The sequence below is a fragment of the Prenolepis imparis genome, unplaced genomic scaffold (assembly GCF_030444845.1).
Source record: "Prenolepis imparis isolate NDT839.2.m4 unplaced genomic scaffold, iyPreImpa1.0 SCAF_8, whole genome shotgun sequence".
In the NCBI taxonomy this organism is placed as follows: domain Eukaryota; kingdom Metazoa; phylum Arthropoda; class Insecta; order Hymenoptera; family Formicidae; genus Prenolepis; species Prenolepis imparis.
The window spans coordinates 16,450,028-16,465,219 of NW_028141166.1; the positions used below are offsets into that span (position 1 = coordinate 16,450,028).

Consider the following 15,192-nt stretch of genomic DNA (forward strand, 5'->3'; position numbering starts at 1 on the left):
GAATTTTTATGAAAGATTTTTATTTAATAAAAATCTTTATTTAATAAAATCTTTTTTAATAAATCTTTATTTAATAAAAAAAAACCAAGAAATAAAATATATATAACTGAGAAAAGATGCTGAAATAGCTTTTAAGAAATTTGTATATTATTTTATGTAATATATATGTCAAGGAGAGACCACAATTTCTCGAATACAAATAATAAAGTACGCAATGTGTCACATTTGAACTTAATAAAAAAAAGGAATTTCTAGTCAATTAAATGGAAAATAATATAATTATACTCTGATAAAAATTTTAAAAAAATTTAAATTAAAATTAATTTGGAGTTTTTTCTGTTTCTGAATACACTTCCGCAGTTTGGGCATGAATTGTCAAAAAAATTAGAATAATTCCATCATATTTCAATTAGAATAATTCGGTCAGAACATAATAATGCAATAAATCCGCTCAATATCCGCTGTTTGATAATTTTACGTATGCATATGTTTATTAAGATTAGCTCAGTACAGTATTAACTTCATTGGAGCATCATGCGCAAGATTTTCGCAATGCAGATACATCCATCTCTCAAAGAGGGTAGTCGATCTCTCTCATTAATTTCTCAGGCATCCTGCATTAAGGCAATTCAGTGCATCCCGTTTAATTTATATCGGATCTATTTCTTCGTAAACTGCAACTAATTACACAGCATGAAGTACAGGAGTGTGAATAGCTATCCGAAATATAACACTCGTTTAAAGTGTACACACATGTCGAATATAGATAAAGAGATAAGCAAAACATTCAGGAAGATTAGAATACATCAAAGAAACGGCAATTAAAAGTTAAACACGTGTTCCTTGCATACACAATTTGTTCTCCTAATTTTTTTTTTTTTTAATTTTTAGTTTCAAAGTTTCTCAATATCTCGCGCACAAAAAATAAGATGACCAAGCTCTGAAGTTCATACTATCATAATATAGATTCACACACTAAATATTTTAACTCTTTTTTTTATGGATCTCTACACGATGCGTGTATATATAATTTTTGCACATTTTTTTATAAAATGTTACACGCTTTGCAGAACCACCACATCTTACTGATACACGCTCACACGGGATATATTAGGCGAAAGATAATTTAAAAATTAACAAAATTAATGACAGGACAGAAAATTATGTGTGCGACAATATGAGCATGCAAGAAAAAGGGCAGTAAGATATGAGAAAGCAATAAAAACTTAAGAAAAACAAATAATGCTTATGTATACAAATATTTTCGAAATCTTCTACTCTGATTGTGAGTAAAAATTTTACAAATGCATCACATGCATACTTTGATACAATATTACCGATGTCTCTTTGTGTGTTGAAAAAATAAAAGAAATAAATATATTTATATTAAAAATATTATATATGTATACTTATGAGATGTCTCTTTCGCTTTTAACAAAATTTAAAGAAAAATAAAAAAATTTTTTTTCTATTGCCGCGATTGATTCACAATAAAACATTTTATTCTATGCTTCTTAAACATGTATTAGATATATATCCCAAGTCTATAGCTTTAAGAGAAAACATAATTATTTTTTAAATATTACAATTATTATTTTTTTTAATGCCTTAAAATGGAGTGATTAATTTTAAGAGAAACTTTATTCCACAACTATGTCGAATTACGATATACAATTACATAATTTACAATAATCCGAAAAACAATGATCTCTGATAAAGTATTGAATTAAATATTAATAAAACATTTAATACCATTTAATAAGAGCGCCAAAGGCTAAACCATTTCGAGATATTAATTTATAAAATTTGCCGTAAGATTATAATTTATGACAATTAAACGTAATCTCTCTCCACTTTATGACATCATCTTCTTATGCCTTGTATAATTGCCAAGGGATGGTCCGCGCGCTAGTGCCGATTTACTAAATCAAATTTAATTCGATTAAACATCTGTTTAATTAAGATAGTCTAATATATAAAATTTTGTCAGTATATCTTTATCCATTTTTTCTTTTCGTAAACTTTTCGCTTTTTTGACAAAGTGCTGCAACAAGTAAATTTATTTAAAACAAATTGTGAAAAATAACGGAAGTTTATAAGTTAAGCTAATAATAATTGTAGACTATAAATAATATTTTCTTACACATTATACCAATGATTTATTGATTGTAAAGCATACAGAGGAGTCTCTCTCTATTATAACGAGGTTTAAATCTATGTAGTCATCTGAAAAATATGCAGTAACATTGTTCTGCATTGTTATACCATTCGTGACAATTCATTTATTTATCTCTACAATAGTTTTGTGTGTATTATCTTCCGCTATTAGTGCGCCGGAGAAGTTATCTGAAGATTAGTTTTTAACAATTTAAAAGCGTTAATATTACGGACCAACCCAGGCGTTCATATATTTTTACTTGAAAAAGAGAATGCATATCGTGTTTTAAAGTACATAGCACATTAGCAGTCGATTGTTCGATAGAATTTATGCCGCGTATATAAATTAACAAAGTTGTTAGCATTTTTCTTATATTGTAACAGCAAACATGTATAATGTACATAATGTAATTTTGAAAAATTTCATTCCTGTACATATTCGTCTAGATTTGCTAGGTCACAATACATATTCTCGCGTATTCATCCCTATCTTTCGATACTTTGATAACTGAATAGTGAACGCTAGTGTCGCTGCCTTCATAAGATCTTTCTTTTTACAGCACGTTTTTATTCGTCAACACCTACTCTCCAGCGGGAATAAGAGATATAACGCCGTATCATAGTAGAATGTCAATGTGGAAGAACGTGGCAAGATTCGTTCGAAGGAGAATAGTATCCGCGAACGAATTTTATATATTCCGAGAATGACTGCAAGAAGTGAGTTATGTACATTATTATTCCACAGATATGCCACAGTGGCCAGCACAAATCAGCTCTTGCCCTTATTCCATGTCACATAACAACAAAGATGGCGAGATTAAAGTTCGGAAAAGTAGTAATAGTAGCAGGGCACAAGAGGATGAGGAGGATGAGGAGGATGAGGAGGAGGAGGAGGAGGAGGAAAAGGAGAAAGAAGGGAGGAGAGGGCGTTTCGAATAATTATTAATATATATTATAATAATAACAATAATGATGAGGTGTTCTAAACAGTGCTAGGACTAGTGCTAGAGGGTCCTGTGTGAGGAATCAGGATGGATGGGTATACGGGCTAAGAAGGGGTTAGTGTGGGGGTGGTGGCTCCGTAGATTGGTTTCTTCCATCTACAGCCCTAACCGGCTTCCTACGCGAAGAACCTACTCCACCTCTGACATAAGCAGGCGCCGGAGCTGCTATCGGTTCCCTGATAGTTCCAGTACCAGTATTCCTAATTGGTGGCGGCAATGGTTGCTGCAGTACCTACATTACACGAAATTCTATAAGGACTCGACGTTACTATGTGTGAATCGCATTGTGATTTTCTATTGTGTATTAATTATTGTTTTGACATACTATATCTGGAACTAGATATAGCATGCCACTGAAATAAGAGAAACATTCTACGCCAGCATTATGCGTATAGCAAATCTTAGATAGAACTAAAAGATAAGTATGGGAAAGATAAATATTAGATATAGCTACATCAAGTTCCAAATATATCATATATATTACTTTCATTCTTCATACATTTTTTAATAAATTAAAACAGTGAATGTTTTAAACTGTACATATATTAAATGCCAGAAAAATGGATGCTTACCAATGGCTGAGGTAACACACTATGCATCAATGTTTGAACTATAGGTGAATTTTGCGTTGCAATGCTATTAGGATTTGGGGGTAAGCCCTGATTTTGCAGACCTGAGCCCATGCTACTAGTTGTTGTAGTAGCAGCAGCAGCAGCCTGCAGAATATGTGATTCTTTTTGTTGCATAGATGTCGTCGTGTGTTTACTTGTAGCTTGTTCCCTCTTTGCTTCCTGAGCTAAACTCAATTTCTTCGTAGGGACAATGGAAGTATTGGCATTTGGTGTTTCAGGGCTGGTCGTGGCAGTAGTCGCATTTGACGCCGGCGTTTGCACAGTAGATTGCTGTTGCATCAACTCTGGCAATGTTTGGGAAAGCGTTGCAACGATAAGTTCACGTGCAAAAAGACTCCTATTTGCACTCTCGCGTTCAATACTTTGCAATTGTGAATCAGACAGCGTAGCCATAATGCATCTACACAAATATGTGAAAAGGGACAATTATGTATTTATCAAGTATAACAATAAAAAAAATTTTACGATACTTATTAACAGCAATTTGCTAAATACATATACATATAAATGCACAAATTACAAATAAATACATATTTCATCTTTTTGCTGCTTATGTGGATATAAATTTAATTTTACACATTTATTTAAAATTATTTATAAATTAGTATCAATACTAAAACATGTGTGTGTTTATTAATATTAGTTTAACAGATAGTAAAACACTACATTTTATTACAACTTGAAAACATAGATATGTATCTAAAAATATAAATATAAAAAGAGTAAAACATACCTGGGTAACAGGAACATAATGTTCTGTGAATTAATAGAAGATATACCAGGTGGATTGGTAGCATTAGTCGCATTATTATTACTACTGGTATTTGATGCCCCCAGAGCAGTAGAATGACCACCGGTACCACCACTAGCACCTCCACTGCCACTCACGGAACCAATCACTTGTGTCTGTCTTCTACTAGGTAATCGCTCGAGTTGTTGTCTAGCAGCCTAAAGAAGTAATATTTTATTTAATATCTATATTGTTTAATTTGTAAAAAGTTATTAATTCTTTCACTATAAGAAATATTGAATAAAAAAAGTGATTTTTATCTCTGAAGTCTCTTTTTTTTTTGCATAAAAATCAAAGGCTTATTAGAATACAAATAATAATTATACAGATAATTCATCAAACATAGATAAAAGTTTATGAAAAAAATAATATATATAGATATATATGTAGAATATAATATCTAAATGACATTAATTAATAATATAAAATCACTCGCATTAATCATCAACATCCTGCCGTATCGAAAAATTTAGATTGTTGAAAATTATTAAATTATTAATACACTGTATATTATATTTCGCTTATTATTATTATCAAAATTACTTCTCAATCTCGTTTAGATTAGTTCAATCAAAGTTAAAGTAAAAAATTAATCAGAATTTTCAACAATTTGTGTTTCTAGTCTGTTACAATCTTCTATTTTTTTTATTTTTCTTTATTTGTCCTTCTACTTATTTATAAACATCTACTCTCGCATTTCTGAGAGCAATACTAAATAGAAATAACATCATATCAGAGTGGAAAAATTTAAACTGACAATGAGTACCTGCAGGAGAATAAGTATATTCTGAATGTGTAATTGTGAGAACAATTATCAAAATTATTTTTTATCGTGGTTGGTTTAATACTTCATAATTTCTGTTAAATTTCTTTTACGTTTAATATATTTTCGCTTTTGTGATAAACATTTATAACTGTTAGACTGCAGCTTTAGGTCCCAATATATTTTAATGTTTGAATGCATTCTATTATGAATTTAATACTCAAGCTAATTCAACGCTTAACATTAGACATAAAGACATATATGATGTAGATTGTATATATTTTAATAAATATTGTAAAAAATGCATATTAATTCTTATTGTGATAAAAAATAAATTTGTTTATACCCGGACTTGTTGTCGTTCTAATTGCAATTGCATTTGTAACTGCTGTAGTTGCGAAGGTGCCGATGAACTTTGCCCACTTCCACCTCCGCTTCTACGTACTCCCGACAATTGGGACAGCAATTCCGCAATTGGATCTATACCTTCTCGATTACTCGGGCTCAATCCTCCAGATGAACTGAAATGCATGTTGGACCTGCAGGTCCAATGATAGAATGAACATTATCTAAGATGTGGCGATGATAAAATGATGGTAAAAACTATACTTGCTAATCATAGCAGCTTGTTTCTTATCAAGAAAAAATATTTAAAGTTGATTACAATTTGCATATTTAAACAACACACAATATTTAAAGAACTGAAACGGTTTGTATATAAAAATTCATAAAGAATATCTAATAACAATTATTGTAAAATTTTGCAAAAAAAATTGTAAATTGTAAGAAAATTTATAGATGATAATCATAATGATGAGCAATAATTCACATGAAATAAAGTTTATTTTAATTTATAATATTATTTATAATACTATAGTACTATTTTGATAAAAATATTTAATAAATATATTGATATAATATATTAAATATATTGATAAATAAATCACAGTTATTTAAGATACATCCGTAATGTTATTACATACCGACGTGCACGTGGTGCTCCAACAGCTCTAGACGGATGAGGTATCCGTCTAACTCCATGCCTACTTGCAGATGGTTCATCCAGGAAGGAGATCAGGTCCCTTGGTCCGCTACGATGCTCTAGTGTCAGATGGCCAGCAAAATCATCAGTTACATGATTAGGATCTCCACCTGGCACTGCTGCACATACTGGACAAACCTGTGATAAAAGTACACAAGTTTTATTATACTTGTATATAATCGTTATATAATATTACAATCGTTCGTAAATATAATATAATAAATATTTTATCTCTCTTTAAAAATACATAAATATACATATTTTAAATAAAGATGTATACATACAACTTCAAACGAAGTATCAGGATGCTCAGCAGCAACATGCTCTTGTAATGTAGCTTCAGTAAAACCCATTTTCGCACAATAAGGACAAGTTAAGGATTGAGGCTGCTCCACGCTCACTCCTTCACCACCATAGTATAATTCTATTTGAAAATCGTTTAAAAATAAATTAAGAGATGTTTGATAACTAAAAATTGATAATTGTTCCCCTTTTCTTTATATAAATTGCTTGAAAAATTCGAGGCAAGAAACAAATTTTGTTTGTATATTTACAAATCTTAATATTCTTAAAGCAAAATTAATAAGCAAAGTTAAAATAATTAAGTAAATAAATTTTGTTTAATTATATTACTAAAAAACTTTTATTATTATATATAATTTTTCATTTTTCCATCTATAATCAACTATTAATAAACATTTAATATATTGAAATAATCTTTCTTAATTTGCTATGTATATAAGCATGGAATAAGACTTGTAAAATATTCATTATCAATAAATTAAATATTATAATCTTGATAAGCGCCTTACCATAATCAACTCTAGTAAGTATGCACTGCATAGGATGATCTGTGAGGTGGCGTGTGGTACTAGCACCTCCCTCAAAGCAGCTGGCACATAGATCATAATCGTAGCATACAAGGCACTTGTATCTACGACCTCGAAAATTTCCCTTCAAGCAGGAATCACAGCTTACCCCTAAAATAAATACATTAAATCAATACATACGAAAATACTGCATAAAATATATCATATATGTAAAGTTTCACAATTTTGAAATATTACTTTGATTATTTTTAATTTATCATTACATTCAATCTCTTTTATAAACTTATTTATTTTTATAAATTTATTGTTTTATATATAATATTAAAAAGTTCTATTATTTTTATTTCTATTTTTATTTTTCATAATAATTCATAATAAATAAAAACAGAGGAAGTAAAATCTAATAACATATAGAGTCATAAAAATTTGTTAACTATATATTTTACTTTAAAACAGCTAATGTGAAATTTTAGCAGAAATAATAAATGCCAAAAAAAATTTTTTTTTAAATTTACATTAAAATGTGTATAGAGTATTAGAATTTCTCTAATATTAAACATTACAAAATCTAATGTATAACCTCATGTATTCATATGTGCAAATTGCTATTATTTTATTAATATGTAATATCATATAAATATAATAGAAATATAGTATATATTTCTTATTCGTAGTAGTGCAATAGTGTATTGCACATGTATAATAAATAATAATAATTTTAAACTGTCTTTGAGAAAGAGGCAGAATGTATGTGTGTATGTGTAACAAGAAATATATAGTGAATAAAAGGAACAAAGAATTAAAAGAGAAAGTTAATATAACATTTACATATTCTAATCAATAAAATTATTTATAAATAATATCTACAAGAAAAATTTCTGTGGATATTTCTATAACTTTTAGATATTTGAGATTATATACATATTTTGAGTAATATATTATACTGTTATAATTAAAATAAATTATATTTAACATTCTTAACAACATTTACTCATATGAAACTTGAGAACACTTTTGACTTGTCAATCAAGAATTAAAAGTCAGATGACTATAAAACTATAAATAGCAATATGTAGCAAAGCGAGTCATAGTCTTATAACAATGGAAAACAAGATTTGAGACATTGTATATATATATATGCTTAATTGTGATAAATACACAATAAGAATAACTAATTCACATTTTATAAAATGGTATAAAATGATTGTCATCTATATTTATATTTATTCACAATAGCGACTAACATCGATGTATGCGTGATATATATATATGGATCTAATTTATAAAAAAAATGCTGTACATAAAATTAATGATATATAATAAATGTTAGAATTCCTAAATTTTTAGTTCAATTTGATTTATCATCTTTATATATATCAGACATGATAATTATATAACAAATATAACACACATACATTGTGCCCTTCAAAGTACGAGTTCTTACATTCTTTACACTTTAGACTGCATGGATTAATTTTCTTCATATTATAAATTTATAATATAGAAAATATAATTCCAGATTTATATTATAATCTCAAAGGCCAGAAACTTAAAAGCAACGTGACATGGATAGGAGCATTATTTTTATGACATACATTAACTAGCCATGTTACGATCTCAAGAAAATAACAGACAAGAAGTCCTCACAAAGACCTGATTCGCTATATAAAACTTTTATCAACCACTTGTATAAGTAGTCTCGCGCAAGGTAACTTTGAAAACATTGGAAAAAGCTTGCAATATGTTCTGCAAGGGAAAAATTCATCATCATCATCATCATCATCATCATCATCATCATCATCATCATCAGCAGCAGTAGTAGCAGGAGGAGAAAAAGGGCTGTAAGTGTTCTGAAAGAGGACTCGACCGAGGGAAACAGAACGGTCTGACAGCCGATGAAACGCATCGATCGACGATCGGACGACAGGCCTTAGGAGACGGACATCGGACATGGTCGCGAATTCTGCGAGATCATCCGGGAAAATGTCGCAAATTCGCAGAAATTCGCGACTGAATTTTCAGTCCGCGTGCTGCCATCTGGGCTCTGACATTAGGTCCGCTCTTGGCTATTTGGGAGCTCGCGGGACGTGTCCTGTTTTAAGGAAAGAAACGTCCCCGTGGACGCGATCCGCGAGTCCGCGCCGACTCCCGGTGAAACGTCCTCGCATGCCCGGACACGTCCGGATGCCCCGCGATCGAGACGGACCCGCGTATCTTCCACGGGTCCGTCCCGCGGGCTGAGTCAGAGAGCGCACAGCTCGCACACGTACGTACGTACCTTCATGTCGACTCATTTTCCGTTTAAAATCTCATATACGCCGAAATGGTCCGCGAGCCCCTCGCGATCGTACGCTCTGCGAAACGCGACTGCTCTCCAGCTGTCACTGCGCGTACACTCGGCGTCGTACAATTTACGGCGAACACGGAGAAAACATCAATCGTCAAACAAAAAATTTCTCGTTAGAACATCCAGCGTAAAACCTAACCCAACTAGGCTGACGAACGTGACGTCACGTTAGACCGACCTACCTACCCTCTACCCTCGCTGAGCGACGCATATGCGCGCGCAGCCTACTGCGCAGCCTGCGCAGCCTTCTGCGCGCGGCGCCATCTTGGCGGGAAATACAAACTCACGGTAGTTTATATATCACATTTTCAATCCTAAAAGTATTCAATCTTAGGATGCTTTGACAGTTTTTACAATTCTCATCTCTGTAATGACGAGATCTCGCTATAATGAGCGATCTTTATTTATTCGTCGTCACGTTTATAGCGAAATTGTCATTATTCGATTGATTGTTTTTCATTCCGAGAGATCTGCGCGTCACTTAGGAAAAAAAAATTATATATAAATTATATATATTCAGACGACAATCTATAAATGCACAGTTTATGGAAAGATCTGGCACTCCTTTCAATTCCAACAGCTGCTTCGTACTTGTTCGTATCATTTCGTCAGCAGTCGCGGAATTTTCGGTGATCGGATCTCGCGAAGTCGTATCATTCATCGAACAATGGCAACTGTACTCGGACGTGTAATCGTATACGGGGGCAAGGGTGCCCTCGGCTCGGTTTGTGTATCGAAATTTAAAGCGCAAAATTGGGTGAGTAACAAAATAATTCACAAATGTTTTATTACTCTCGTATTAATCTTGAATTAATCGCGTGATTATCTTATCGGACAGACGTTTTATAAATACATTATTGCATTCTCTCGTAAAATTTGATGTTATATTTCAATATTCTATTAATAATAAAAATAAAAATATACATTATTTTAAATATAATCAACGTCAAATTAAATCAAATAAAGATGCAGAAGTCTACAATTTTTATATAGACTTATCCGCAATAATAATATAAATAAATGATTTGATAAATGTACATTTTAATCTCGTTCTCGCTATAAAATTTATTGCAATAGAAAGAGAATTAATTTTCCTCTATGATGCATATGAATTATATGATATTTATAAGCCAATATTAAACTGTATGATATTGCCATATGATTCAATCTAAATCAACTTTCCTTGTCAATTCTCTCCTGGTTCGATTAATTTTAAGTTGTAGCAATACTAAATATTTCGAGTAATAATACAAAATTCAGTATATATGTAGTCTTTTCTTAATTTAGTATATTATATTTATATATCTGAACAAAATTTATATATTTAATTAATAAGCGCATCCTATATGTGTAATTACTGTGATTATATTATTATGATAATAAATAATACTGATATTTCTTAATATAATTATTAATTTGGAGATTATATTTTGTAACATAATCAAATTTTATACATGTACTTCTTTACATGTATCTTTTTCTTAAATATATACAAATAAAAGCATATACATATAAAAGGTAGTATGAAGGTCATAGGATAAAAACTTTGTGTGTCAAGGTTATTGTATGTTAAATAGACCTTTCACAGCCACTCCTTCCACAGATTGTTTACTGTATAATGATATAATGAATATACATTTAGATAAATCACTTATTTTATGCTAAAACAAAAATATTTATTGCATATTAATTATTCATAAAAGTGTCATTTATATCATTATATATAAAATTATTCAACAATAATATAACATTTTTTTATAGAAGCAATATATTAAACTCTATTTTATTATATTTTGAATTGTAATTAGTTTTAATTCTATGAATCAAATAATTTATAAAATTTTTTACATTATTATATCACATTATCAATATCGCATTTGTAAGAAAAGTATAATATTTTATAACACGTGCTGTGTAATAGTATTTCTTAATATTAATTTCTGACATTGTATTGTGTTATAATTTTAGTGGGTTGGCTCGATTGATATGAAGCCAAATGAACAGGCTGATGCAAATGTAATTGTAAATCCTGACAATGATTGGCAGCAACAGGTAATTTTTTATTATGTGCAAGCTTATATCATTAGTATTAAAACAATAGACATTAATTTCTTATTGTGTAGCAAACGGAAATTCTGGCCCAGATTAAAGATACTCTGAAAGATGAAAAAGTCGATGGAATTATTTGCGTAGCTGGAGGATGGGCTGGTGGCAATGCAGCGCATAAAGATTTTATTAAGAATAGTGATTTAATGTGGAAACAAAGTGTTTGGAGTTCCACCATAGCCGCTAGCATTGCAACTCAATATTTGAAAGAAGGAGGATTCCTTTCATTAACTGGTGCAAAGGCAGCGTTAGGAGAAACATCAGGTCTTTTGCTGAATAATATAACATACAGTCATATGTGTCATATCTTTTTACATTTACTAAAAATCAATTTTATTCGACCAGGTATGATTGGCTATGGTATGGCAAAAGCAGCAGTTCATCAGTTGACAAAATCTCTAGCAGCTAAAGATAGCGGTCTTTCTTCCAATAGTTTGGTAGCTTGTATACTACCTGTTACTTTGGATACACCAATGAATAGAAAATGGATGCCGAAAGCTGATACCTCTACGTGGACTACACTTGAGTTTGTGTCAAAGTAAGATAAAATTATCTTACATCAAAAATAGATATCTTGCGTAATTTAAAATTTATAAACTTATCTTTGTCTATAGTCTGTTTTGGAAATGGTCTCAAAATCAAGATCGGCCTTCTAATGGTTCTCTCCTGCAACTCGTTACTAAAGACAATAAAACGGAACTGACTGTGGCTTAAAGATGTCGAACAAATAAAATTTATGGGAACAAGAATCTCAAAGCATTTATGACAATATAATAATACATGTATCTCGCTGTCTGTTGGTGCATAAAGAAGGAATCGCATATATATATTCAGAGGCAAGTCCTAAACATATCCTTATTCTTATATCAGAAACAAATGTGTGATTTCTTATCTAAGTGTTCATTTTAGCATAATATATTTTTGTACATTGTTATAATGTATAGATGATTTAATTTTTTTAAGCAAGCAAATAATTTTTAACATAATATACATCCTTATTTTATATGTTATCAATGTGATATGTATACTATATTGAATATTGCAAAAAGAAAAAAAAAAAAAGAACGGTTAATGCTTTATATATCTCTTTTATGTAGATTTATTTCCCTATTTGTGTACAAAAATGTAAATCCAAGAAATAGAAATAAAAAGATAATATAATTGATAACTATCTTATTGATAACAAGACAATTTATGAGTAAATTGTAAAATATAATATTACTTATATGATACTCATATCTATCTAGAATATGAAAACCAATATATATTCTCAAATTTGCTCAATTATAAAAGAAATTAAAAAAATAAAAATATATATTGTTTCAATATCGAAATATAAATTGGTAATATTATTGAAAAAGGTTTTCATTTATTTAATTTTCGACTTAAATTTTCTTTAGAATCTGTATTTAAAAATATTAATGTGTGTATATAACTTTAAATAATTATTTATTAGAAATCTTGTAAAATATTGCAATCACTATAAATTATATATTTGAAAAAATGATCTCTATATCATTAAAAAATATTAAAGTATATCTATTATTAAGGAAGAAAAAGAATATAATTTTTTAATATTATAAAATGAAGTATATGTCCAGAGTAACTAATACATTTAAAGAAAGTCAGATATCAGCCCGGATAGCTCAGCCGGTAGAGCATCAGACTTTTAATCTGAGGGTCCAGGGTTCGAGTCCCTGTTCGGGCGCTTTTTTTTTTATATGAGAATGTGTACATAATAAATTTTGCTTATTATTATATTATTTATATAATTGAAGCATGTTATTTGTAATACAATTCTATTCTTTTTTCTCCCTGATAATAGATACATTTTAATTTTTTAAAATAATATAGAGATGATTTTTTTAAATATATAATTTATAGCGATTGCAATATTTCACATAAGATTTCTAAAAATAATGCATAAGTATGTAATTCATTAGATACAATACATAATTTTCACAGATCTTTATTTGATACTTTTATACAATGTAGAGTTTATCATCTATAACTGTGATAATGATGTTGGAGCAATATGTCGACTAGTTTTATAGATACATAAATCAATCAATATTTTATGAACATATATACTGTCTAACAAATTAAGTTCATGTTGCTTTGGGTGGATTGAATAATTCATCAAACATTTTTTGTTCCGCTGAAAAGAAAAAAAAAATTATATTTATAACATATTTTTAAATTATATTCATAATATAGCTATTTAAACATAAGCTATGTTTATAACATATTATACAGTATATATTTACACAATATATCCTAAATCGGATGCTTTTTTAATCACATATTTTGCAAATATAAAATAGATGTCTGACTAAAGCTTTGCATAAAATACTTTCAAATAATTTCAATCACAATTATTATTAAAAATAAAAATTAATTCTATAGACTTAAAAAAAGTAATTTAAAAGACATTTTGATAGTCTGGGACATTCTATATTATATAACAGACATTCTTAATGTGATTTTATTATATGTATATATATATTAGATGTATATCTACATAATTGAATGTGTTTTACCTATTAAAGATAGCCTTTTCTCCTCCGCTAGTTTGGCATCGCGGATAGGTTTAAGCCTCAATTCCTCTTCTCTACGAGCATTTTCTCTTTTACTCAATCTACGCTGATGATAAGCACCATAAGCGATTCCAGTAAGAAGAAAACTCCAGCGGCAAAACTATAAATTAAAATATATATTTGTTAATATATTAAATGACTAAATAAAGGTAACGGAAGTTTATGGGGAACATTAGATGCAATATTAGTAAAAGTTTTATATGATATCATATATTTTTACAAATTTTCATGTAGACTAAGACACTTCCAAGTTCATTTCAGAGGTTAGAAAATTAATGAATTACTAGATAAATTTTTCTTCAATGAACATTGAAGCTATAAATTGCTATGACAATAGTAAAATTACTGTTATCATCTTTTGCACATAGTTTTATATATTTTTATAAAATGACAGAAAAATTATGTAATGAAATCAATGTTTGATAGAGGCAGAAGTGTATTAGGATAATTGCAATTGAAAAATATACTTTATCGTAAAATAAAATATATCAAGTTATAGAGTAATATATACGATAACGGAGTATTTCGAAAAGCTGTTTGTCTTACTTTAATAAAAGGAGAAACCCGCAAAGGTCTCGGATTCAGTTCGGCGGTCGACATCTTGTTCGCGGATAACGATCACTTGACGTATTCGCGAGTCTGCTTGCTCAGATAAAACACGCGCATATTTCGATTGCGAGAGAGTACCGTTTCAATTCAATAATTAATTACGATTGCACGTCGATTAAATCGAATAATTTGGACCGAGTAACAATAATTATGAACGATGAAAATATATTTAAACAAAACAAAAATGTAATTTACGAAATTACTATCTTAGGAATATAAAGATAAAACTATAATTGTGAGTAAAAACATCTCATATCTCATCTTTTATGAAAAATGTGATATTTTTTTATAATCTTTACTACTTTATATCATAAT

At 29.5% G+C, this 15,192-nt stretch overlaps 3 protein-coding genes and 1 non-coding gene across 4 annotated transcripts; 2 read left to right on the top strand and 2 right to left on the bottom strand.

Moving 5' to 3' along the window:
- Window positions 1–3,216: 3,216 nt before the first annotated feature.
- On the bottom strand, window positions 3,217–9,736 carry LOC145939227 (E3 ubiquitin-protein ligase KCMF1). Its single transcript, XM_083043455.1, has 8 exons — window positions 9,497–9,736; window positions 7,201–7,368; window positions 6,673–6,812; window positions 6,330–6,526; window positions 5,693–5,885; window positions 4,527–4,741; window positions 3,734–4,193; window positions 3,217–3,393 (listed from the first exon to the last, which is right to left on the bottom strand). Exons 1-8 carry the CDS (start codon window positions 9,510–9,512, stop codon window positions 3,217–3,219), a joined length of 1,566 nt encoding a protein of 521 aa, XP_082899581.1. The 5' UTR covers window positions 9,513–9,736.
- Window positions 9,737–10,124: 388 nt separating this feature from the next.
- Window positions 10,125–12,744, top strand: Dhpr (dihydropteridine reductase). Its single transcript, XM_083043460.1, has 5 exons — window positions 10,125–10,322; window positions 11,534–11,617; window positions 11,689–11,935; window positions 12,017–12,209; window positions 12,286–12,744. Exons 1-5 carry the CDS (start codon window positions 10,233–10,235, stop codon window positions 12,383–12,385), a joined length of 714 nt encoding a protein of 237 aa, XP_082899586.1. The 5' UTR covers window positions 10,125–10,232; the 3' UTR covers window positions 12,386–12,744.
- A 562-nt stretch (window positions 12,745–13,306) lies between these two features.
- Trnak-uuu (transfer RNA lysine (anticodon UUU)) lies at window positions 13,307–13,379 on the top strand. Its single transcript has one exon. It is a non-coding gene; the product is annotated as a tRNA-Lys (tRNA).
- Window positions 13,380–13,624: 245 nt separating this feature from the next.
- On the bottom strand, window positions 13,625–14,974 carry Atpsyne (ATP synthase, subunit E). The gene is made up of 3 exons (XM_083043814.1): window positions 14,815–14,974; window positions 14,212–14,368; window positions 13,625–13,829 (listed from the first exon to the last, which is right to left on the bottom strand). The coding sequence occupies exons 1-3, from the start codon at window positions 14,866–14,868 to the stop codon at window positions 13,780–13,782; spliced, it is 261 nt and encodes an 86-aa protein (XP_082899940.1). The 5' UTR covers window positions 14,869–14,974; the 3' UTR covers window positions 13,625–13,779.
- Window positions 14,975–15,192: the final 218 nt, after the last annotated feature.

Bases quoted from the DNA above. Each gene is read 5' to 3' on its own strand.
- Dhpr (XM_083043460.1), top strand. From the start codon at position 10,233: ATGGCAACTGTACTCGGACGTGTAATCGTATACGGGGGCAAGGGTGCC. The intron at 11,936-12,016 runs GTCTTTTGCTGA...TTATTCGACCAG, and splicing joins AGCGTTAGGAGAAACATCAG to GTATGATTGGCTATGGTATG. The intron at 12,210-12,285 runs GTAAGATAAAAT...CTTTGTCTATAG, and splicing joins ACACTTGAGTTTGTGTCAAA to TCTGTTTTGGAAATGGTCTC.
- LOC145939227 (XM_083043455.1), bottom strand. The intron at 4,742-5,692 runs GTATAAACAAAT...TTACTTCTTTAG, and splicing joins TAGAACGACAACAAGTCCGG to GCTGCTAGACAACAACTCGA. The intron at 4,194-4,526 runs GTATGTTTTACT...ATATTTGTGTAG, and splicing joins ATTATGTTCCTGTTACCCAG to ATGCATTATGGCTACGCTGT.
- Atpsyne (XM_083043814.1), bottom strand. From the start codon at position 14,868: ATGTCGACCGCCGAACTGAATCCGAGACCTTTGCGGGTTTCTCCTTTT. The intron at 14,369-14,814 runs GTAAGACAAACA...TTTAATTTATAG, and splicing joins GGGTTTCTCCTTTTATTAAA to TTTTGCCGCTGGAGTTTTCT. The intron at 13,830-14,211 runs GTAAAACACATT...TTTTCTTTTCAG, and splicing joins GAAAAGGCTATCTTTAATAG to CGGAACAAAAAATGTTTGAT.